Genomic DNA, 23,466 nt, shown 5'->3' on the forward strand with positions numbered 1-23,466 from the left:
GCAACAGCCTGAACTCACTACACGTTCTTCATTTTTTACTACGCTTATTTATAACATAACTTCCTTTCCAATTCGTAAAATAATTTGAAGCTATGCCGTGTTAAACTAGTACAGAAAGAAGCAATTCAAATATATCCAGTAGAATTTAACTCGGATCTCAAAATGCGGTAATAGGAAATTATCTTACGAACGTAAAAGAAGCGCGCACGGTAGTTCCTAAACGTAGTTCCTAAAAAAATCATCATATCAGTATAGATTCCTTTCATTGCAACTTACGAACTCAATATACTTTGACTCTTTTCATGAAAAACAAGAACTGTATTCTGCACAGTAAATGAAAAGTTCCATCACCAACAACAAAAAACCGACTTCTAAAATGGATATTATAATAATTTAAACTTTAGGATTAGATAATTAAATAGATAAATAAACTCTGCTGAACCGTATTAAAATGTAACAAAAATATATTATGTGTATGTAAAATATGCCAAAAGCAGTCTTATACATATTTTGTAGGCAGAGCTATAAACTTGTTAGTCATATAGCTGTATGCTGTCAAGTATGCTGAATGCACTCGTTTTTTCAGGCTTCTAAGTCTTCTAGTCCTCGACTAATTGACATTAGATCACGCAGTTCAATCAGTCCAAATCTCTCTGAAATATATTTGTAGAAAAACTCTGGTGCCGATGATTTAAGTGAACCCAAAAACATGAGAGATTCTCCATCCAAATTCTGAATTTTTCGCCTAAAATAAAAAATGCACTAATTTACTAAATTTTTAGTTATATATAAATTGTTTCAATGAATAATCAAATACTCAGACGCGATAAATAAAAATAATAATTTACCAGATACCGGCCATACGTGAAAACTGTTATTGTTTTGTTTTTGAAATAATCATAATGTAAAAAATATAATATCATTTCGCCTATAGTGTTTGAAGCAGCAAACGAACAGTTGAGGTTGGTCTTGTTCTAAAGAACATCATACTTATCACGGCAATTTTTCGTTTGCAAACTTAAAAAGTTGGTAAATTATCACATGTTATACATTTGAAGTTAAAAGCTATATTTATTGGCTCGATATTTGAAAGAAACCGGAATAAGAATAAAATAATATGCTAGGAGGCAGTAGTTCGCTCGGTTTTATGATGTAAATACGAATAAATATGCGATAAAATGTAAAGTGCTCACGACTGTATCTGATTTTTTGTTGCCCATTCAATGACATCCTCTTTCGACCATTGATTTACTGGTATACGTGGTGCCAGTTTAGGGGGAATAGCATGCACAAGTCTCGCGCTAGCTCGGGTTATTGGTCCATCCTGAAATTTACAAATATTCTGAGCACAAAGCACAATGAATTGATACAAAATGTACTGTTTACGACTCATTACAAACCGTTACCGTTTCTTCGTCAGCTTTTCCTTTATTTCCTAATTCTTTCAACAGTTTAGAAAACATGCTCTCAAATGCATTCAGATTACTGAAATCTAGATAGAATTTTGCTCCCTGTAGAGCTCCTAAAAATGAAGATACTGATAAAAAGAGAACTGAAGTATCAATTTTAAAAATGATTAGGATAGAACTATGATTTTACAGACTTGTTTACGTCGTTTTCCATAAAGTGGTTGTGACGCAATAGTTGAAAAAAATGACCGCGGCCGACTGTCACGCCTGTTCGAGATTCTGCGTCTGAGACTAATGTCGAGTGTCGAGTAAGCCTTGTATGCAGTGGTGGTATTCAGCCGGTCCGAACCTATTCTATAGAACCGTCTCACGGAAGTTTATGAGATCAGCGAACCGCTTAGCATTACTAATTACTGTCAATGACTTTTTGTAACAGAACCGGGTGAAAAATATGACTTTTGTGATGGAACCGGCTGTTAAAAAAATTGAATCCCACCCCTTGTTGTATGTATATGGTTCTGGACCATGTTCTGCATACTGTTTAATAAATGCTCATCGTCGAACTGATAGATATTTGAATGGGATTTATTGTGAATGTTCAACATCTGCCTAATCCTTATATAATATGTCAGGTTATAGTAACGTTTTTTTACTATTATTTTTACTAGCACGATCAAGCAAGCGTTAGGGTTACCGAACCCCTTTCACTCTCGAATTGGTGAAAAGAGAGTCAGTCATGCTTAAGCACTAAATTTAAAAACAGTATATAAATTGTTGTGCGACACATATGTCGTTATACATATTTACTTTAATTTGAAGCATTTCAGCACTGCCAGATAAATAGCCGAAAAACAATGAGAAAATTTCCCGTACTGAGGATTTTTGTGAAAGATATTTGGATATGTAGATTGGCTAAGATTTATCTTTATTGAATTCATTAACGATAGTTTACCTAACCATCCATCAGCTTCATATCCTGATTCAACTTTGACAGGAACGAGAGTTTTTCCTAGCTTGTAAGCATACTCAGCTTCGGTTCTGCAGTTTGGACTTTCTTTGTATTTCTGAGACATGCATACCAAAACAACTTCAGATTTTTCAACCGCTTCCGCCATTGCCTGAAGATCAAATCACAATATTGTAACATATATTCTTGATTAAGCTCAAAAACACATCGCAAAGGGTAGATTAGGTGTATAGGATTTTAAAATTCATAATCAATTTGGCCAATGCTTTTGTAAAGTCTCAATTCTTACAATTCATCAAAACAACTAAAAAACAATAAACTGCAGTAGCTGAAGTCTAAAATTTCCCGCTACATAAAACAAGCTTCATCGAGAAGAAAACGTCTTATCAAGTTGCCATGGCAAAGCAAAGCAAGATAAATTTGAATTTGTTCGCGCGAGACTAAATCCCTATCTTTTCTCTATGCCTTTATGCTAGTGGATCCGTATACTGCAGGGATGCTGTAGCTGGAAACAACATGACTGACTATTCTATCCAATTAACAATTAATCAAATAATTGGATAGAATAGCAAAGTAAAGAGTTGTTAATTTTACCTTTTAAAATTAAAGCCTGGAACGAAATCTCAAATAAACACACATATAACACTTTCCATAAAATGTTATAATTTAGGTCTTATTTGGTAGAAAATAGGAAGCAAAATGTATTTCAATATAAAAGTGGTAATGAAGTTTTATTAGTGCCATACATACCTGTAACGTCGATCCTCCCATTGATTCAACATCTATCCAAACCTTATAACTCATTCTTTCAAGACGATCTTTGACCTGAAAATATAGAGGAAGATACGAGCCAATATAGACATATATCAGAATTCAATTTGATAAAAATGATCATAGTTATTTACTTTGTTGAGAAAGATATAGATTGATTCCACAACAGGTATAATCAAAAACTGAACTGTATGTGATTGAAAACATTGTCTAAAATTTTCATTCCACACGTGATCTAGTGCAAATCTTTTGTCGGATGTGATTAAGTGGTCTGAAACAGCTTCGGATTTTATTGGTGGATTTCGAGGGAAAATGTGGGATGTTTTATCCTACCAAAAATTATTACTAATCAATGAAGTACCCGTAACATTAATTTCTGGCAACTCCATTGATAACTGATCATGACGTGTCCAGGACGTCTTGGGCTCTCTTCTGAAATTTGAGATTTCTCTTGAGGGTGGCCGGGAACAGCTTCTTCGTCGTCCTGCTCATCTTCAGATATTTCTGACATATTATTTTCGGCCTCTTCTTCCTCTTTGAGTTCTGTTTTATATAAATATATTGTTTAGAAAAATTTATGTCGTGATTCTTCTATCTTTTGATTTCAATCTATTTCCATTCATTCAAGAAATAATTACTGAGCCTTCATATTGATTTTGCAAAATAAAAAAAACAACAAATGACAACTTTTGTAGCACGAATAGATGCGATAATTATTTATCAATGCAGTCAATTAGTATATATCTTCAGATTAGAGAGAATCTGAAAAATATCAAGAAAATTGATTTGAATTAAATTTGGTCACATGTCGCCATTTTATATAAACATTTACGGATTAAAATCAAACAATGATGTTACGTATAAATTTGCAGTCTTAATAGGTCAGCAAATGAGGGTAATTTCAGATTGCAGCATTCCTACCTTCATTATATTTATATCCCTGTTTATCACTCTTTTTGTATTGACTTCTTTCGCTCTCATTTATTCTTTTTAACTTGATAAAATAGATTAAAATTAAACATTACATTTTTGACAAAGAAATAACAAATTTAATCACAAAAGTAAGTGGGTTAACATGATTCAATTCACAACAAATAAATGCGCATCGTACCAACATTTGAAGCAAAAAGAATGCAATCAATAGGATGAACACATGCATAATAATTTAAATTTAGCTGTTCTGCGAATAGTATATAGAACGAAAAAGCTCAAATATATAACCATGAATTCGCAAAGGTATCGGCAAGACTATTTTGAGCATCGAGTTCACCAAAAAGACCGACGATTGAACTTGTCGGAAAATAGGTTCCCATACGACATTAGAAGTGTTCACAAGAAAGAACATAAAACAGCAAACTTTAGGATGAAATATAGTTATTAAAAATAATCAAACACCGATTTTTGCAAAACATCAACAATTTGAACAATAAGAAGAGCATTAACAATTTAACGAATCAATTCACAGTTCCGCTCCGTGTCTAAAAATGTGCCATGAGCATGATATTCATATGTAAAATGGAGATTATTGAATTCAACCGTATCCACATAGGCAGACTGATTAAACTCAAGAGGTGAAATGATTTCAAATTTATTTACTTTCAATTCCTATATTATACAGATGTTGCCGGTTCAAGTAGTTTTCAAACTGAATTTATTCATTGATTTTTAAATCACACTATTTTAAATTTGTGATTAAAAACAGAAAATTTATTGATTTAGTAACAAAACATTGTTTTTGTGATGTTTGGCTTTTACAGTTTATCTATACAAATTTACCTTGCTTTTTCCTGCTAATTTTTGCTTCTTTTTAAATTTAAATGACGAGGAAATTGATGACGAGCTTGTTATTACCATGGAATTCAATGAAGAACGGATTTTTTCAACTCGTTCGTCATCACCTAACACCCATAATGCTCCAGAAGCAGACTCACGTGCTTCCCTTGAATAAAAACGAGAAAAAATTTAGTGATATTTAGATATGTATATTAGAAAAACGAATTAATTACCCTTTCTGTTCAGCAAGTTCCTTTAGAAGTTTCATCATGTTTTCTTCTTCTCGTATTTTGGATTTATTTTCTTCTCTGAACGCTAAAACCCAGACAGTTTTAGCGCTTATTGCCTTTTCTGAATCACTGCCTGCAATGAATTAATTTTGGTTTCAATTTTTCACATATTATTTACACAATCGAGTACAAGACTCCTGCTTTTTAAAAATAAGACGCAACTCTGACCTTTATAGAGTAATTTAACTAGCAACGGTAACACTCCTTGGTTTACTATCTTGAGTTTATTTTGATCGTTTGAAGCAAGGTGCATTATTCCAGAGGCGATTTCGTAAGCTGTAAATCCTTCATATTTGTGATCAATGCTTTTTATTGAATTTCTGAGGTACTGAAAATGTACAAACGCAAGATAATAAAACGCCCTTCACAACACCGAATGTAATATAGCCTAAACATCGAAATACTGTACATTTCTTTTGAATCGAATCAATTATTTGAAAGTTTTCAGCAGCAATTTGTAGAATATTGTAGTTATTGCGTACGAACAAAATACATATGCGTTTGTTCGAGTTTAACGGTAGTTTTATGATAAATCTTTCGCTCTTCAAATGATTTTGCAATCAATTCGAATTGCATTGGAATCGTTTGGCTGAATATATGTTGCAGTTGAATTTATTCCCCGAAAAGCAACGAAAATACCAAGTAGTTACATGTAGATAGGGCGCGATTGTAAGAAATCGATTTCAAATGATATTGAACAGTTTGCCAAATAAATGTGTAAACAAATAATGCAAATTATAGTCAAAATTTCTCACCGACAGTATTAAACTTATTACAGTCCCATCAGCAGATATTTTATCATTATCTTTTTCCTCGATAATGTACGATAATGTCATCATTGCAATCATTTTTATCTTAAAATAAAATGCCGAAAAAGATGAATTGTGCTATGGACTGATTTTTAAAATTTAAATTAGTGGACAAATTCTCAATGTTAGCACAAAATATCATATTGATATATATATATATACGTTTATATCCCAAATATTTGCAAAGTTTTCTGTAAGTTTTTGTTACGTTATCACCAAGCTTTTCAAATATAAGCATTAAATCTGGACAAACCTTATTATGTCCCAAAAAAGTTCACGGTGACCTATTGAAAACTTTTGACGAAAAATTCATTTGTGTAACGTTTTTTATTTTATTTGTTAACGCATAGTTAAAATTTGGGGCAACCATCAAATCAAGATTGGTTTTTTGAATTCTTCCATGAATATTTTTCAGATATGAGTCCATTTATTACTTTGTTATAATATCAGAAAAGATATACCCGATACCTCTTGATTGTCAATCGTAGTGTAAGGAAAAATTGCTTCGACCGAATCCAGAATTTTAAAATATTTCTTGTTGTCAGAAGCCTTTGCACAATTATGTAAAATAGAAATACTCGGGAGTATGATGTTTTCTCGGATACCCTGAAAATATAAGTATATATATATATAACGATTTAAACACGGAGAGAAATTGGGCATGGATCGTGAACCCAAAATTCGCAGACCGCGAGGGTGACAGATGAACATTAAGAGTTGGTTTGCATCGTCGTCCTCATGTAAGACATAGTACTTACTTCATCATTCAGCTTATCTCTAAACGTTTTCAAATCAGCTATGAAAATAGAAAATGACCCCATTCTTCCAAGTACTGTCGCAAATTCCAAACTTGCATCGGAATAATTCCAACAAAAAGATCTCACAGTATACAAGCATTCAGAATCATAACTGTAAAAATAATTCGATATCAAATGTCGAGAAGATATTGTATATGTATGTATTCATAACCCCTAGGTAAACTTATTTTGGGATTTTCTAGGCTTTTATCAGCTTAGACTTTGCGCCCCTGATCATCTTGAACAAGGCAATATGTTGGCGACATGCAGAAACACGAACCATGCGTACAGCTACTGCGTAAAATCTATCCAGATTTGGGGGGACAAGAGATACCCTACCACCTGAACATTAACAATTCTAACTTGGAAAATAAAAACAAAACAATACCCTTCAGTTGGAGTATTTTTACCATCTTCGGTTAACGTTTTTAGGTAATCAGCGCATATTTGACCTGCGTTATCGTTGGATAACTGATCTCCAAGAATCTTCTTATGTTCCTTGAAATAAAACAATATCAATAAACATTATTTGCCAATCAATCCTCTGCTTCTTACTTTAGTGCAGAATACAATAGCCAGAAAACGTCATAAAATCTCAAAATGGTCAAAACCATGTCTGGCGTGGTCATGAAGTGTTCGAACAACACGTCATGGTGAAATGGAGATAAACCATAAGAGTCGAACAAACATCACACTCTGTGCACTTTTATATTGTAACACGAAGCAACAATTTCTAACTGAATGCTGTGTTCTATTTAAAACACATTGTAACAAGTCGAGCAAACAATCTATGCAAATGTATAATGGAGATGCAGCATGAACATTCTATATACATTATGACGATTTCCGCCTAAAATGAAAATGCAATGCATTTACTGTCTATGATGTAATTCAACCTATAGTTGTTTTCCACTCTCCGTTAGTTTAACTTCATTTTAGTAGTGGTTTATTATTTTCAGTAGATATATGCAACAATGATTTAGTTAATAAACAGTCGCATTTATATATAAATATACTCATATTATTTTTTACTAACCGCTTCTTCGCAGTCAAAATACAGAACGTAAAGTTCATCAAACTTCTGCCGAGTATTCATGTTCATTTTTTTCCTCATTAAGTCATCATCTTTTGCTTTCGACATTTCCTGAATCCATTCTTGGGCAGAATGCAATGCATCTAGATAACAAAAAGGTCAAATATCTATATCGACACAATTGTTGCTCATAGTTACCGATACAGTTTCGTTTACGAACAATCATGAAGTAAGCCGACAAGGGTGACGAAATATCGTTTTCCCATATGATATTTGTTAAAAAATTGTTCCCATGAATTAAAATGAAGAAGCAAAAGTTTGAGTGAAATATTCGGTTAATAGCATATTCCGACTTTTAGTAGTGAAAATTTGTAAACGATAAGTCCATTAATTGCAGACAAAATGGTCAACAATATACATACATCTACTATATATACATAGCCTGCACATGGCTGGTTAAATAATGTTGTTTGCTTCTTAGGTAAAGGTTTTATTATGAATGAAAAAGTAATAGCAATATATAGCTTTGTTTAATAAGTATTATATATCGTCACGCTAATAACCGGATGGCGTAAGTCATTTTTAGCAGTTTTGAGAAAAACATAAAAAAATTCCTAATGATTTTGTTATGCCATTGAGAGTCAAAAATTTGCCATGATTCAATTTTTTGATCGTAGCCGGATTTAAGTTAACTTGTATGACGCAGTTAAGTGACGTCATAATGACGCACTGTGACTTAGGCAGAAATGTGTCTGTGACTTGGGGACATACGCAATTTTGAAACTTTACTATATGCACCAGTCCTGAAAACTAAACATTCCAAAAACGATTGTAATTCTCAGTATCTACAATGTCTAATCCCCAAAATAGCTAATCAGTTTCAATTACATTATTTTTTATGTTTACAAAATATATATTTCATCAATATAACACGTTCTGCACACCCACCGAAATAAGATTAAGATTAAATATAAAGAATAAAACAGCAATGCATCCAATATAAAAGCCAACCAAGGTGAATTGGACTCGGACAGTGAATATCACAAGTGCACGCTTTCCTATACTGTAGTATAAATTCAAATTAATACGCGCTAAGCTAGAATCCGAGATGCAAAAACTCGAAAATACTTCGCCGAGGTTATTTTGCCTTTGTGACGTCACAATAGTCCAGCGGTAACAATGATAATTCATTATGACGAAACAATTGCACACATGTGCATATCATACTAAATCTTCATTTTTGTGGGTTTCGGAATTCTTAAAATAAAATATGAGTTAACAGACAGGTGCGCAGCATTACATAAATACCTATTTTATAAAAAACTCAAAATCGCCAAAAATGACTTACGCAATTCGGTTATTAGCGTGACGATATTTACTTACTTACCAGCTAATTCAGGATATTGCCAAAGTATTTTCTGTCTGCGTTCATCCTTCTCTTTTCTTTTTATGTGAGCAAGTTTCTTGGCGGATATCACGATACCCGGCAATGATGAAGCTAGTGAAGCATTTGGGTTCGCTGAGATACAAATCATTTTTAATATTATAACTTCCAGAAATAACTAAACAAACCTTTTGCCTAGCGTGAAACATTTATGCAATAAAATAGTTAAACCGAGTTTCAAAATTTTATCGACTTTGTATAAAAGTTGTAATCTCACTTTGATCCGTAGAGGTATATTTTTGCGGATTGTGGTTGTTCGAATTCTGACTGTTAAACAATTCATCATCTGTGTGTCTCATTGAAGACTCAAATCTTCCTTTACTAGCTCCAGATCCCATCTTTACCAATTTTCTAGTACCACTTCCCTATTTTACAGTACCAGTACTGTTAGTACTAGTTTAGAAAACTACACAAAAACAAACAATGCACACGTCAATGTATGGCATAATTCGATAGATTTGGTAAGATCGTATTAAAAATCAGAATCTCAATACGCAACCATGTGTTCGAATACGTGTAAATTGAAAAAATATTCAGGAATTTTTGAAACTTTACGCTGCTGCGAATTTGACAGCATTTGTGATGCTAAACAGTTTTTAACACAGACGCTATATAGTCATACAAAACACTTCTACTCTCACACAAGTGATTTAACAGCCTACTGTACAAAATGATAAACTATACCACTTAATGATTTTTTAGCTATGTGCAAGCAATAAATTGTTGGCAATACATAATTTCTGACTGAACAAAATGATCGGATACCTAACCTAACGAATTCACCTTCTCATCTAAAATGACATTGTCCTGCATTTTTACACGAGTATATCGTACTATAATCATTGTATTGTATTTTCGAGTTGCATGATGTCCTGTAATGATAATATTTTCCTCTCATATAGTTGATCACAGTGAACTGGCTAAACTCACCGAAATTGTTTTCAATCTCCGTTGTTCACAACCTTTCGTAGCTCCAGTATACCATTGTTTACAGACCCGCCTTAACAATAAGCGTTCGCTATGCGCTCCGTCTGACTTGGCCTATTGTTAGATATGATCGGGAATCGTATTCAATTGTTTACGTTTGACAAACAAGGTGTACCATCGTCGTCTTTTGTGAAATAAATCGTCTTGGACTTTCATGCCACAGCATGAACTTACAGCTACTGCTCGAAATCTAACCAGTTTTGGGGGTATATATAAGTCTTACACTCAAATAATTTATGAGACTAAACCATTGGAATAAAACTACCTGTCGTCATTACTTGAACGTTTCGATGTCATTGTCAGTTCGTGAAAATCAAATAATAAATTCAAACAAATAACAGATACAATAGTCCGTCACAAAGTACAAAAGTCATAATACAAAACATAAAGTAAGGGTAAGGTTTTTGGTCAGTACCTAAGTGTGATTACCATTATACAATAATTTGTATTCACTGACATTTATCTTCTCAAGTATACACCCGTACCAGTCGCTTGCAACTCATTAACACGCCAGAATTATTTCCTCGTTGGATTGATGACTTTTCTAAAAAAATCTAAAGGTGTAGACTAGGCAGGGGTTCCCAAACTTTTTCAGCTTGCGGCACACCAACAACAAGATTAAAAAGTCGCGGCAAAATTATTACAAATCAGTTTTATTAAATCATTTTTATGCGTTTCGGCAGTAAATAAGATTAAAACAAGATTTCGCGGGTCAATTAAAACAAGTCTTTATCGTTTTTATCTTTTTATTTCTGTCAGCGCATAAAATTAATATTTGCAGAATCATGGGAATTTAAATGGAAAAAATTATTTTGTGGTAATATATCGTCAGGCTAAGAACCGAATTGAGTAAGTCATTTTTGGCGGTTTTGAGTTTTTTATAAAATAGGTATTTATGTAATGCTGCGCACCTGTCTGTTAACTCAGATTTTATTTTAAGAATTCCAAAACCCACAAAAATTGAGATTTTGTATGACATGCAAACTTGTTCAATTGTTTCGTCACAATGAATTATCATTGTAACCGCGGAGCTATTGTGACGTCACAGAGGCAAAATAACCTCTGCGAAGGATTTTCGAGTTTTTGCATCTCAGATTCTAGTTTAGCGCTTATAAATTTGAATTTATACTGCAGTATAGGAAGGCGTGCACTTGTGATATTCACTGTCTTTGGGTGAGTCCAATTCAATTTGGTTGGCTACTATATAAAGGTACATTGCTGTTCTATTCTTTATATTTAATCTTAGTCTTATGTCGGTGGGTGTGCAGAGCGTGTTATATTGATGAAATATATATTTTTGAACATAAGAAATAATGTAATTGAAACAGATTAGCTATTTTGGGAATTAGACATCGTAGATACTAAGAATTACATTCGTTTTTGGATTGTTTGGTTTTCAGGACTGGTGCATATAGTGAAGTTGCAAAAATGCGTATGTCCCCAAGTCATAGACACATTTCTGCCTAAGTCACAGTGCGCCATTATGACGTCACATGACTGCGTCAAACAGATTAACTTAAATCCGACTACGATCAAAAAATTGAACTAATTGAAAAAAAACTATAAAACTAAAACTGAACTATAAAGTTCATGTTGCATTGTTGATTATTGTGAAGAAATCTTGGGAATTTTGTAAAAATTCGCGGCACACTTTCAAGACCACACAGTTTAAGAAAACCCTGGACTAGAGTATGTTTGGCACCCCCAAGACGTGCGAGATGAAAATAAGAATTCTCGTGACTTATATAGTTGAAGTCGTGGATAACAACTATTCGATTCCGTTGCGATACAAAAATCTTCGATCTGGCAGCAAAGTTTAAAAAAGTTGCAAGCTGATCAAGCCAGGTAACACTGCTTTAAAATAAAACAAAATGAGCAATTCTATAATCATATTTATTTTCACAATACCAAAAGTGAAAAGCCAAAAAAAAATGAAAACTCGTTGAACGTAGGCATATATACACATGAAGCCTATTTCGTCTTAAACCCTATCGAACATATTCATAAAATGATCAATATAAATATATCGGGAATTGACAGAACGCGAAACACCACAAGCTAACGCAAAATTTGCACATAGAACTTGACGTCACCGACGTATGTAAATGTCTTTCAAACAGTTCAAATAGCGTTACTCTCCACAGTCACCGCAAAAGGTTATTCGCATGCAACGACAGTCATAAGGAAGTATAAAACGTTAGATGACACATTTCAGAAATGGCCACTGTCTTAAAAATGGAGTTTCGGTCTTCCTAGCTAAAACTCACTCAATAACTAAACTATAATATAAAATACAGGTTCGTTGCCTTAATTCAAGCATCCAAAAAAAGATATCGTTCGAAAATAGCAACAAATGTAACGTTTAAACAATTTCAGGATATAAGTATTTACAAAAAAGGTTATCCCATTCGACTATACCTGCGAATAGAACAAACACACATGGTTGAAGCGAAAAACAACCCATTTTTACGGGTATTGTTCATGATGAAAATCAAAGGTCAAAGTATCACTAGTTTCTATCATTCCAAGTTCTCCAATGCTCCACAAAAAGCCATAAGATCAGGAAGTTCAGTCACCCCAAGTTTTTTTGAAATATATTTGTAGAAAAATTCTGGTGCCGACGATCTCAGTGAATTTAAGAAAACAATAGATTCACCGTTTAGATTTTGAACTTCTTGCCTGGAAACGAGAAAAGTAACTGAGAAGAGCTTGAGTAGTAGACGTCATATTTGCTTTGAATCTATTCGATTTCTATTATTAGAGTGATACAGAATCCTATCGTTGGGCTACATTCAGGCAAACATAAGACCTGAAGCGACACAAGGAAACATACATTTCAGATCATATAAACAGACCTAAGACATTGACTGAATATTACCCACTTTGTGTTTATTTTTTGAAGACATCAAAATTAACCTTTATCTGAACTTACGATTTGATCTGATTTTCTGTGGCCCACTTAGACACCTCAATTTTTGTCCAGATATTCACGGACTTTGTCTTCTGACAGGGAGAGTCGTTTGTAAGTACTTCACCGGCTTCCACTATGGATTTTGGCCCATCCTGCGATTTTGGTGCATCCTGCGATTTTGGCCCATCCTATTTATAAAGAAAATACTTGAATAATTTAAAAAATTACAGTTTATAGCTTCCTATAGCAACTTCTCCCATTTTCGTGTCCGAAAATTTAGAACGATTCATTAGTTACGTGAAAAGCGCAATTGTTTCAGCCAATAACAACAATTGAGCCAAAGAATCAATAGCCGCACTCTGTGCTGAAAATACCGCGATCTTACGTGAAACAGACATCCATGGACTCAAAATGAACACGGGGAAATATTTGCACACTCTAGGACTAGGTATACATAAGCACACAAATAAAATAGTAAAGTTGATCACAGTTCAATACATCAAGAGTTACTCTTGGTCTTATGGCCGACCACGAATCGCGTGCAGCAGATCTCTGACCCGAATTTACTACAAGGTTTTTAAAGGTTTGTCAAATAACGTCCGAACGTTTCATATAAGTCGGTATAAGAGTAAATTAATCAATGCGAGGATTGCTTCCAAATGTGCCGTTGTTGTTAATTAATAAAATCTCAAATGCTCAAATGTTCTAAATAAAAATGACAGCCAATATACCTGCTCATCGCACTTTCCATTATTTCCCAGTTCTTCAACAAGTTTAGAAAACATAGCATCGAAAACCATCGGGTTGCTGAAATCGTAATAATATTTGCTGCCTATCAAAGCCCCTTAAGATAAAAACATGACAAATGATTTGCTATACTAGATATAATTCACACAATGAAGTTCGGTCGATTTTTTTTTTACAATTTCTCCTATGTAACGTAACGTATACATTACCTTTTTTCAATCCTTATACAATGAAGTTTTGCGAAATCGTTTTCTATTTTTACCGTTAAAGCTTTTTTGACTTGTGCTGCGATAATTACTTTTAAACTTGGTGGGCATGATTGTATACATGTGCATGAAAAGGATCTCGTTTCTTTCGAAAACTTACCGAGCCATCCGTCAGGTTTATATCCTACTTCAGTTCTGATAGGGATTATAGGTGTGCGCAGTTTATACGCATAATCGCCTTCTGTTCTACAATTGGGACTCTGCTTATATTCTGAAGACATGCATATTAGAACAACAGCGGAATTTTCAACCGCCTTCGCCATCGTCTTGAACAAAAAATGCATGAAATAGAAAAATTATTCAAATAGAAAATTAAACATATTAATATTTAGTACAGTCAGAATCAATTGAATTGCAACCTACGTCAAGCAACGATCCACCGCCCATCGACTCAACATCTATCCACACTCTATAGTTCATCTCTCCCAGACGATCTTTAATCTTTGAAAGTATTTAGAAAATATGATCTTTATTTAGGCATCATATAATTAGATATTTTGATTACTCAATTAGAAACAATTAGTATTCGCCTGGACATATAGCGTCCAATACACTTATTCAAATTTCAATTCTTCGTCGCTGTACAATACATCGGGGTCACTAACGCCGAATTTTTTCGACATATAAATGTTTATTATACAGAGCTGGGAATGGTAAACCGGTTAACCGATTTTTGCTGGTTAACGGTTACGATTCATTTTGACCGTTAACTAACATTTCAGGTAATAATCCCCGTTATACTTTACAATTTCTTCAAAAATAATTCACCGCAAATTTATCTCCCGTGGCGTTTGATTCAAAAAAAACATCACTAACATAATTGATAACCACCAATAAAATATAGGAAATAATTGAAGTGGGTTTAATTATATTGCTGATTATGAAAATTTGACAATGACAAGTTCAGAATCAGTGTCAGTCCTGAATATCGTCAGGCTAATAACCGAATTGCGTGAGTCAATTTTGGCGATTTTGAGGTTTTTTTTATAAAATAGGTATTTATGTAATTCTGCGCACCTGTCTGTTAACTCAGATTTGATTTTTAAGAATTCCGAAACCCATAAAAATGGAGATTTTGTATGGCATGCATATTTGTGCAATTGTTTCGTCATAGTGAATTATCATTGGTATCTCAGGACTATTGTGACGTCACAAAGACATAATAACCTCGGCTAAGTATTTTCGATTTTTTGCATCTCAGATTCTAGCTCAGCGCTTATAAATTTGAATTTATACTACAGTATAGGAGGGGGCGTGCACTTGTGATATTCACTGTTCGAGTCCAATTCACCTTGGTTGGCTTTTATATTGGGTGCATTGCTGTTTTATTCTTTATATTTAATCTTAGTCTTATGTCGGTGGGTGTGCAGAGCGTGTTATATTGATGAAATATAGATTTTAAAACATAAAAAATAATGTAATTGAAACAGATCATCTATTTTGGGGATTAGACATCGTAGATACTGAGAATTACATTCGTATTTGGAATGTTTGGTTCCCAGAACTGGTGCATATAGGCAAGTTGCAAAATTGCGTATGTCCCCAAGCAATGTTCCCTCTAATTTTTGTAGTATGTGTGCGCAGAAATTTTGGTGTGTGCGCACTTTTTTGAAAACCAATGAAGAAATTTTGGCGTTCTAACCGGGTAATAAGTGGGCTTATTAAGAAAATTTTGGTTATTCAATAAGTTTTTCTATAGATTGTAAATGCTTTAGTGAAGGCTATATGTTATCAGTAGATAACAATGAACATACATGGAAAATAATAAATGAAATTGATTGTAACAGATGGTTTTATTTGAATTCAAATAAAGGGTGAAAATAGAACATTGTTACATTAGATCGAAATACGTCTGTGCGCAGTAAATCTATGCGTGTGCGCAGCCTCTGAAAGCTGAGTGCGCGCGCACACGCGCACACCTTAGAGGGAACACTTTCCCCAAGTCATATTAACATTTTTGCCTAAGTCACAGCGCGCCATTATGACGTCACATAACTGTGTCAAACAAATTAACTTAAATCCGGCTACGATCAGAAAATTAAACCATGGCAAATTATTGACTCTCAATGGCATAACAATATCATTAGGAAGTTTTTTACGTTTTACTCAAAACTGCTGAAAATGACTTACGCAATTCGGTTATTAGCGTGACGATATAATGTTTTATGATTTTAGTGCGAGAGCGTCCATTCAATGTCATTCAACAAGTGCGCATTTTGTGGCAGGAAAATTAGCATATCGAAATTTTCGCGAAGTATTGGCGAACGCTTTGAAATCACAATATTTCCTGTGCTACTGAATACACACTCTGATGGTACACGTGTAGCAGTTACATACATATATTTTTGCGACATTTCCGCTACACATTTAAATCTGGATCTATTAACTTTCCACCGCTCCAGTCTCAAGTGGACCAAAACTGCGAAATCGCTCTGACACCACTGTGACGTAACAAGCTTTAATTTCAACTTATTACGTCAAACTGCACGCTGCGGTTAACCCGTTAATTTTATCTGGTTAACGGTTAAAATGTTTCACGGAAATTCCCAACCCTAGACTTTTATAGCAAAAGATTTTGATATCAAAGATTTGGCTTCAAACTCTTTCAATTCAACTTTTGGCTTGTCATTCAATATTGTCAAAATAGTCGGAATGTCATTTAATTACAATAGGGCCTACTGCTTGAACTCATTAAAAAGCAATTTATATAACATTGCACATATGTCAGTATACCTTCAAAGCCAGTTTTTGATATTTCCATTGATAACTGATCATGACATGTTTTTGTGTTTTGCCTTTGTCACTACCAGAGCTTCCTCCACAATAACCCACAGCTAAAAATAATAGTATACTTTGTTATAGCTATATATATGAATATTTGTTATTATATAATAATACGTACAACACTAATCTTTATATTATACGTTATTTGAAGGATTGCACAAATCCAGTTCACGTTTTCTGCAGCATGAGTAATATATAATATAGATGAGTTGCGTATATTTGCTAAGGTGTCCAAAACACTATTCCATATCAATAGGACTGAGTCACGTTATTGTTGTAATCGTGCGCAGTTTAAGCAGCTACACACTGATCTAACCTACAAGTATTCTAGCATTTTCTATATTTAGTTGCAAGTTTGTCTGCTTGACGAAGTATATATATATCGGCAATTTTGCAGTATAGCTTAAAAGTAGTAGGCTGAACATCACTTCTAGATGAAACCTTCACAAAACAGTTAGCTAGCTCAATTTTAACTTTCCATCGGCCGTACCAGTGACAATGGCAAATGCAGCTTAGCCATTCGGATGTATTACCTGATTAGTGGTTTTTTTACATTTGTGAGATTCGAATATATATATATATATATACTGAATGTTCTTCCAAGGCAAAATCGGAATATTTACACAGTTCCGTAGTAGCCTGCAAGCATAATGGTTTAATATAGTTATGTAAATAAAACTAAATATATATATTTAAAATTTCGTACCGTCACATTCGATTTTGGGTTGTAAAACCCACAAGGCTCCGGTAGCTGATTCTTTCGCTTCTCTACAAAAAATAAGAAAACACCACGTGAGATACTCAAAATGTCGCGATAAACAGCGACTCCGCTCTTGATTTTTTATTTGGACATTAGACGATCGAAAGTTGGTAACCAGAAGCCTCACAAATGGCATTTCTTAAGGTATAGGTTTCCAATGTGCTCCAATCGGAGCCCAAGGGCTCCGTGAGTGAAACCTTCGTGAGCTATCCGTTTACTTATTAAATTAATGAATTGGTTAATTTTGTCACTGTTCAAAGAAGCAATGAAGACATTAATAAAATTTGACAACAGTATCGTCGAAATGAGGCACCGATAAAATAATTCAAGTATAAGTTCCAAAGGACAACAATCATCTTTATAAATTTGTGTTAGGGCTCCATAATAGTCATCCTTTTCAAGGGCTCCATAGCACCAAACGTTTGAGAATCCCTGTACTAGGGCGGTGGTTCCCACTGACTTATTAGTGGGTCGCTAAACAAAAATAATTATGTAGGACCTTTTTCTATAAAATTTATCTTAACCGGTGATGGAAAAATAATATTTGTAATGTATATAAGCAGAAAAATTAAAACATCGAATACCAATTTACGCATTTTGATTCAACCATGAGTAATATATTTTACCCCTTTTGCGTTAGATTTTTATTTGTTGATACCTTAACGATTACGGCGGAAATTTCTTGTAGTTATGACAGGTTTGAAATTTTACCTATGTTCGTTCTGCTGAATTATTGCTTGCAAATTTCCCAACTGTAAGGGCCATTGTGTATATCATCCTAGTTTGTTGCAAGCGAATTGCGCGACTGCAAAGGCTCGTGTGATGCGAACAATGTTTGCTAACAGGCGTGAGTGCGTAATACTTTTTGCATTCAAGCAGGAAACAAATTTATCTATAATCTCAATTGAATTAGTATTCTGTAAGTTCATAGACTGCAAAAAAACCTTTCATGCACAATGAAATGTAAACTCGTAACATGACTCATGAGGTACGAGTTATGCGTTTTCATTACCGTATTTTCTGGTACCGCACAATGGGCCGAGGCGAAAAAATATTGTTTATTATTGTGCCGTGAAAAGTTATATACATCTGCTGCATTTGTGAAATTAAACGTATGATTTTGATCTTCAGTATTTTCTGGTACAAAGCTAATCCCCTCAATAAGCCAACCTCAGAAAATCAGGTCGAAAACCTAGGTCCTGAACTCGGCTTATCAGTCGAAAATACGGTACTCGGTAAACTTCGAGATAACGGGATAATGAAACAATGATAATATTTGAACTGGTTCGAGATAACGTATTTTTCGTAGAAAACGCATTCAAGATTAATATCCTTTTCTCTCTAATTTAAATTTAGCAACTATCGTGAAAGCGATCACGATATGTGAAAAATATTCAAAGGCGTTTGCGACGTCAAAAAGGTTGGGGACCACTGGCCTAAGGTTTTCATTGTCTAAATCCGAGTGGGGTCTCCGATAAACATGGCGGGTCGGAGAAATATACGTACCCTGGCTTTCCAGCTAGTTCTTTCAGCATTTGCATCATGTTTCTTTCTTTCCGTATCATAGGCTTGTTTTCATTTCTGAACGACAAAATCCAAACTGTTCTGGCGCTTACCTCCTTTTCAGTGCTGTTTCCTGTATTGAAGACATTGTATAAAGTAATATGGCCTTGTTGGCTGTTGAATGTTAGGCCATAACTCGGGTTAAATCACTTTTGTCACAATCTGTTTAGTATTTGGTACGAAATGAAAAAGTGATCGATTTAATATAAAAGGTAGGGATCCTTTAAAATGTTTGAACACACACCTTTCTGAAGTAGCTGAACCAACACTGGCAACACTCCTTGTTTTACAAGCTGAAGCTTATTATCATCGTTTGAAGCTAATTTCATTATGCCATAAACTAATTCTTCTGCCGAGAATCCTCTGTATTTGTGATCTACATCATCCATACAATGTTTCAAGTTCTATGGACAAATGAAAAAAACTCGCACTTAAATTCCGATAAAACACTAAAAACAAGAGTAAAATTGAATCATATTGGTGAGTATGTTAAACCTTCTTCTAACATTGTAATCATTTTGTTTATTTTAATAAAATGAATCCCCACCATCAGAATGAAGTCGAACACAGATTTATCCGTCCCATTTCCATCCTCCTCCGTAATGTATGCTAATGTCAACATCGCAACCATTTTGATCTTCGTAATAAAAATAGAGAGTAACTTGGCATGAAAAAACTTCTGCTACTGTACGTCAGTTAAAAATTATACACAAAATGGCCACATATTTTATACATGGGCAGGGGTGGCCAACCTGCTTTCGACCGCGATCGACTAAAATCTTCAAAAAAGCTCGCGATCGACTGATCGGTAATAAGTTCATACACAAAAACTGAATATGCAGATAACTGCACACACGCATGCAAAATTCCTCCGCTGCCAATAGGCTGACTCTGTGGGCTCCTAATGAAATCGCCACGAAAATTTGTATTTTTTATGTTCCATTTAATTTGTTAATTTGATTATGTAATTGTGCCCGGAGTAAAGTTTCATCATTTAATCAAGATTTATTCAAATAACACAATTCAGATATATTGCCTACTCACATGTTAGTTTGTCAGCCAAGACACGCGATATTCGGCACGTTCATTCCTAAACCGTGGCAGCGGCGAAACTTGCATTTGGCACGTAATAATATGATATACCGGACTTGCCCAGACTCAAATAGTGTATGTGTATATCGTATTTCGCGCATGTACAGTACTGCATTCTTCCTGTTTTAAAACACACAACAGGCGCTGCATGAAACTGGTTCAAGGCAATTTTTTAAGGTATTTTATTAAATTCACTCAATATCAGCCGCGATCGACTACTCGAGACATGGCGATCGACAAGACATGGCGGCCACCCCTGTTATATATGTTATATATACCATAAAATCATGGCTTAACTGAGTAGCACTGTATGCACCCTATTGTGTTGCTTTTTATTATCAGAACTGATGGCAAATCTAGGTCGCCTCAATCTACTTGTATTTGCATGCACCATTTCCGTTTAATTCGAATACCCAATACATTCAAAAAAAATATCAAACTATGTAACTAAATTATATACTTCAATTTGATAAAGCTATTCATTGCCATTAAAATCGTTTTGTTCTACATACTAACATGCTGGTCTTCGACACTCGCATAGCGAAGTACTGCATCCAATGCCTTTGCGCAGTTGAAATACTTTTTGTTGTCGTGAACCTTTGCACAGTTATGCAATATTGATAGGCTGGGTAATATAATTGTATCCCGAATTATCTGTAAATACAGTCAAAAATTACTTAAACTCAGTGTAAACGCAATTGAACGTAGAAATTTATTTGAGTTATGGTTATGGTTAAAAGTTATGGTATGAAATCTTGTGTGGCCAAAATTATCATCTTGGCAATTATAACTATATTTTTATGTAATAGTGACGTAGTATGTTTATGTGCTTATACTGTTAATATACACTAAACTTGATCAGCTGCCGTCCATACGGCATACAGTGCAATTTTTTCACATCAAGAATTCCAGCACACAACTTTCTTACATTGCGATTCTCTATTAAAAAAATTAAATAGTTTCAAGTTACATCAAATATTACACTACGTACGGAATCATTCAGTTTGTGCTCGAAAGTTGTCAATTCAGTGACCAGAATGGGAAATAACCCCGTTATTCCAAGTTCCGCAGCAAATTTTAAACTTGCATCGGAATAGTTCCAACAAACGTGTTTTATCATTTGCAAGCATTCAGCTTCGTACCTGTACAATATATTTTTAATTTTTAGCACAAAAATTCGAAACATACTGTTGCCTGAATCAGAGTTTCCCAAACTTTTTGGGCCGCTGCCCCCTGATTGTGAATCTTAGTTTCGACCCCATACCATGCGGTATCAATTTCTGTGCCTAACCAACGAGGTAAGATATCGTTTCATATACACCACAAACGACGTTAAAGTGATGGATGAGGTTACTTTTCACTGCACAATTTATCAATTCTCGGAGCAATTTGTGGCTAGCAAACTTGTAGGTCCGACTCTACGGCTAGTCTCGACCTGTATTTTGTCATCATATTGGTAAGAGCTGTGAATTCTGCCTCACACATGTAGGTCGTTAAAAAGACAATAAAATTTTATTTGTTTTTTCTGACAGAAATGCATATTTGTCCGAAACGCCCAACCAAAAAGACGCAATAAATTTTTCATTGAAATCAATAATCGATCGATCGATCAGACTCCTCATATCATTGCGGACCCCATGTGCAGTCATCACGGACCCCCAGGGTTCCGTGGACCCCAATTTGGGGAACCCTGGTTTAAATCGTAATTAATTTTAATTCTAGCACTTTTATAAGCCAAGTAATAAAGCTTAAATGCTTCAGTACTAAGGTCTGATGACCATATTCTCAATTTTTCTGATTAACACAAAGCTTAATTTGCAATGCGTGATGATTACATAGAGTGGAAACAGAGTAAACGTTTGATGGAAACACAAAAATTCACCCATCAGTCGGAGTATTTCTCCCATCTTCGGACAAAGCTTTCAAATAGTCAACACATATTTCACCGCCTCCGTGATGTGATAATTTGTCTCCCAGTAGTTCTCCCTGCGCAGCAAAATACAACCATACCAAAAGATTCGATTAGTCAGTTTGCACCCAGAGAGTCGAAAAAATGAATTTAAACCTAGAACAAGTATAATATTATCTGAATGTAAGAACGCGCTTTTAGTCAATAATTGACTGCTCGGTCAACCTTTGATGCTAGATAAACTTGATTCGAAAAATTAATAGAGATGACCGGACAAACATGAATACAATTTTGTAGCGCTGTGCCGTACTACATCACTCAGAAATTAAATGATGGATAATTGAATATTTATTACTAAAACCAGCAAACAATGAAATAGGTCCATTTCACACAACACAGCAAAAAAATTGTAGCAAGTTAACAACACAGTTTCATAAATGACTGCATATAATTTTACAGAAAGTAATCGACTCCGAGTTAAAATAATATGTTCAAACTAAGTGCATAAATCCATTTGAAAATGCTGATATCATAGTGTGAACGCTATGCTTTCATCTCTCAAGATTTAATAGTCCACCCAAGGTACTTTCTTTTTATATTCATTATATGTACTTGCCTGATCTGAATTTTGGGAATGTAGCTTGGAAATACATTCGAATATTTGCCGAATATCATCATTCATTGTCTTCCTTCTGATGTCGTCTTCTATCGTATTTAAGAGCTTCTGCATTGTCTCACAGACGATAGCCATTGTACTTAACGAACATTGCATCTTGTAATATTATGATGTTTTTCACCTAAACGTGCCAGTATTATTCAAACCCAAGCTATCAAGTTTTATTGGTCGACAGCTCTGAGATTGCATTTGATAAAAATTTTATAGAAATATAAAAATTAGTCTCTAATCCTTACACCACAATTTTGAAATCATTTATAGTCAACGTCTTTTTTCGGTTAAAATCGATGTGCTAAACAGATTAGCAGCTGATAATGAAACTGTTAAGCGCAGAACTTCCACGACACAAATTGCTCACAGCTCTTCGAGTCAGATATACAGTTTTGTCCCTTTTTCTCTGAATTCAAAACTATTGCATCAGTTTACAGTTTCAGATCCAACTACAAGGAACTTAGAATAACAATGCAACAAAGTAATC

At 34.3% G+C, this 23,466-nt stretch overlaps 2 protein-coding genes across 3 annotated transcripts; both read right to left on the bottom strand.

Moving 5' to 3' along the window:
• Positions 1-369: 369 nt before the first annotated feature.
• Positions 370-9,695, bottom strand: LOC120344912 (uncharacterized). 2 transcript variants are annotated; one of them, XM_078112849.1, is made up of 17 exons: positions 9,511-9,695; positions 9,237-9,368; positions 7,853-7,992; positions 7,205-7,314; positions 6,778-6,928; positions 6,488-6,625; positions 5,966-6,064; positions 5,379-5,538; positions 5,154-5,283; positions 4,924-5,086; positions 4,069-4,141; positions 3,509-3,690; positions 3,127-3,201; positions 2,362-2,527; positions 1,407-1,522; positions 1,194-1,324; positions 370-745 (listed from the first exon to the last, which is right to left on the bottom strand). In XM_078112849.1, exons 1-17 carry the CDS (start codon positions 9,629-9,631, stop codon positions 583-585), a joined length of 2,250 nt encoding a protein of 749 aa, XP_077968975.1. In that variant the 5' UTR covers positions 9,632-9,695; the 3' UTR covers positions 370-582. The 2 variants fall into 2 exon arrangements, with proteins under 2 accessions (XP_077968975.1, XP_077968974.1); XM_078112848.1 differs by having other exon boundaries at positions 1,401-1,522.
• Positions 9,696-12,156: 2,461 nt separating this feature from the next.
• LOC120344676 (uncharacterized) lies at positions 12,157-23,466 on the bottom strand. Its single transcript, XM_039413974.2, has 14 exons — positions 22,929-23,466; positions 22,286-22,389; positions 21,395-21,545; positions 20,920-21,057; positions 19,859-19,948; positions 19,556-19,715; positions 19,255-19,384; positions 17,695-17,756; positions 16,938-17,038; positions 14,568-14,645; positions 14,305-14,470; positions 13,923-14,035; positions 13,213-13,379; positions 12,157-12,959 (listed from the first exon to the last, which is right to left on the bottom strand). The coding sequence occupies exons 1-14, from the start codon at positions 23,082-23,084 to the stop codon at positions 12,800-12,802; spliced, it is 1,776 nt and encodes a 591-aa protein (XP_039269908.2). The 5' UTR covers positions 23,085-23,466; the 3' UTR covers positions 12,157-12,799.

This window comes from Styela clava, chromosome 5 (assembly GCF_964204865.1).
Source record: "Styela clava chromosome 5, kaStyClav1.hap1.2, whole genome shotgun sequence".
NCBI lineage: Eukaryota > Metazoa > Chordata > Ascidiacea > Stolidobranchia > Styelidae > Styela > Styela clava.

Coding starts and splice junctions, on each gene's coding strand:
- LOC120344676 (XM_039413974.2), bottom strand. CDS start 23,084: ATGCAATGTTCGTTAAGTACAATGGCTATCGTCTGTGAGACAATGCAG. Junction 21,546..22,285: donor AGAAATACTCCGACTGATGG/GTGAATTTTTGT, acceptor TATATTGTACAG/GTACGAAGCTGAATGCTTGC. Junction 14,646..16,937: donor ATCAAAAACTGGCTTTGAAG/GTATACTGACAT, acceptor ATACTTTCAAAG/ATTAAAGATCGTCTGGGAGA.
- LOC120344912 (XM_078112848.1), bottom strand. CDS start 9,631: ATGGGATCTGGAGCTAGTAAAGGAAGATTTGAGTCTTCAATGAGACAC. Junction 7,315..7,852: donor ATTTTGACTGCGAAGAAGCG/GTTAGTAAAAAA, acceptor TTTTATTTCAAG/GAACATAAGAAGATTCTTGG. Junction 3,202..3,508: donor GCCAGAAATTAATGTTACGG/GTACTTCATTGA, acceptor CTATATTTTCAG/GTCAAAGATCGTCTTGAAAG.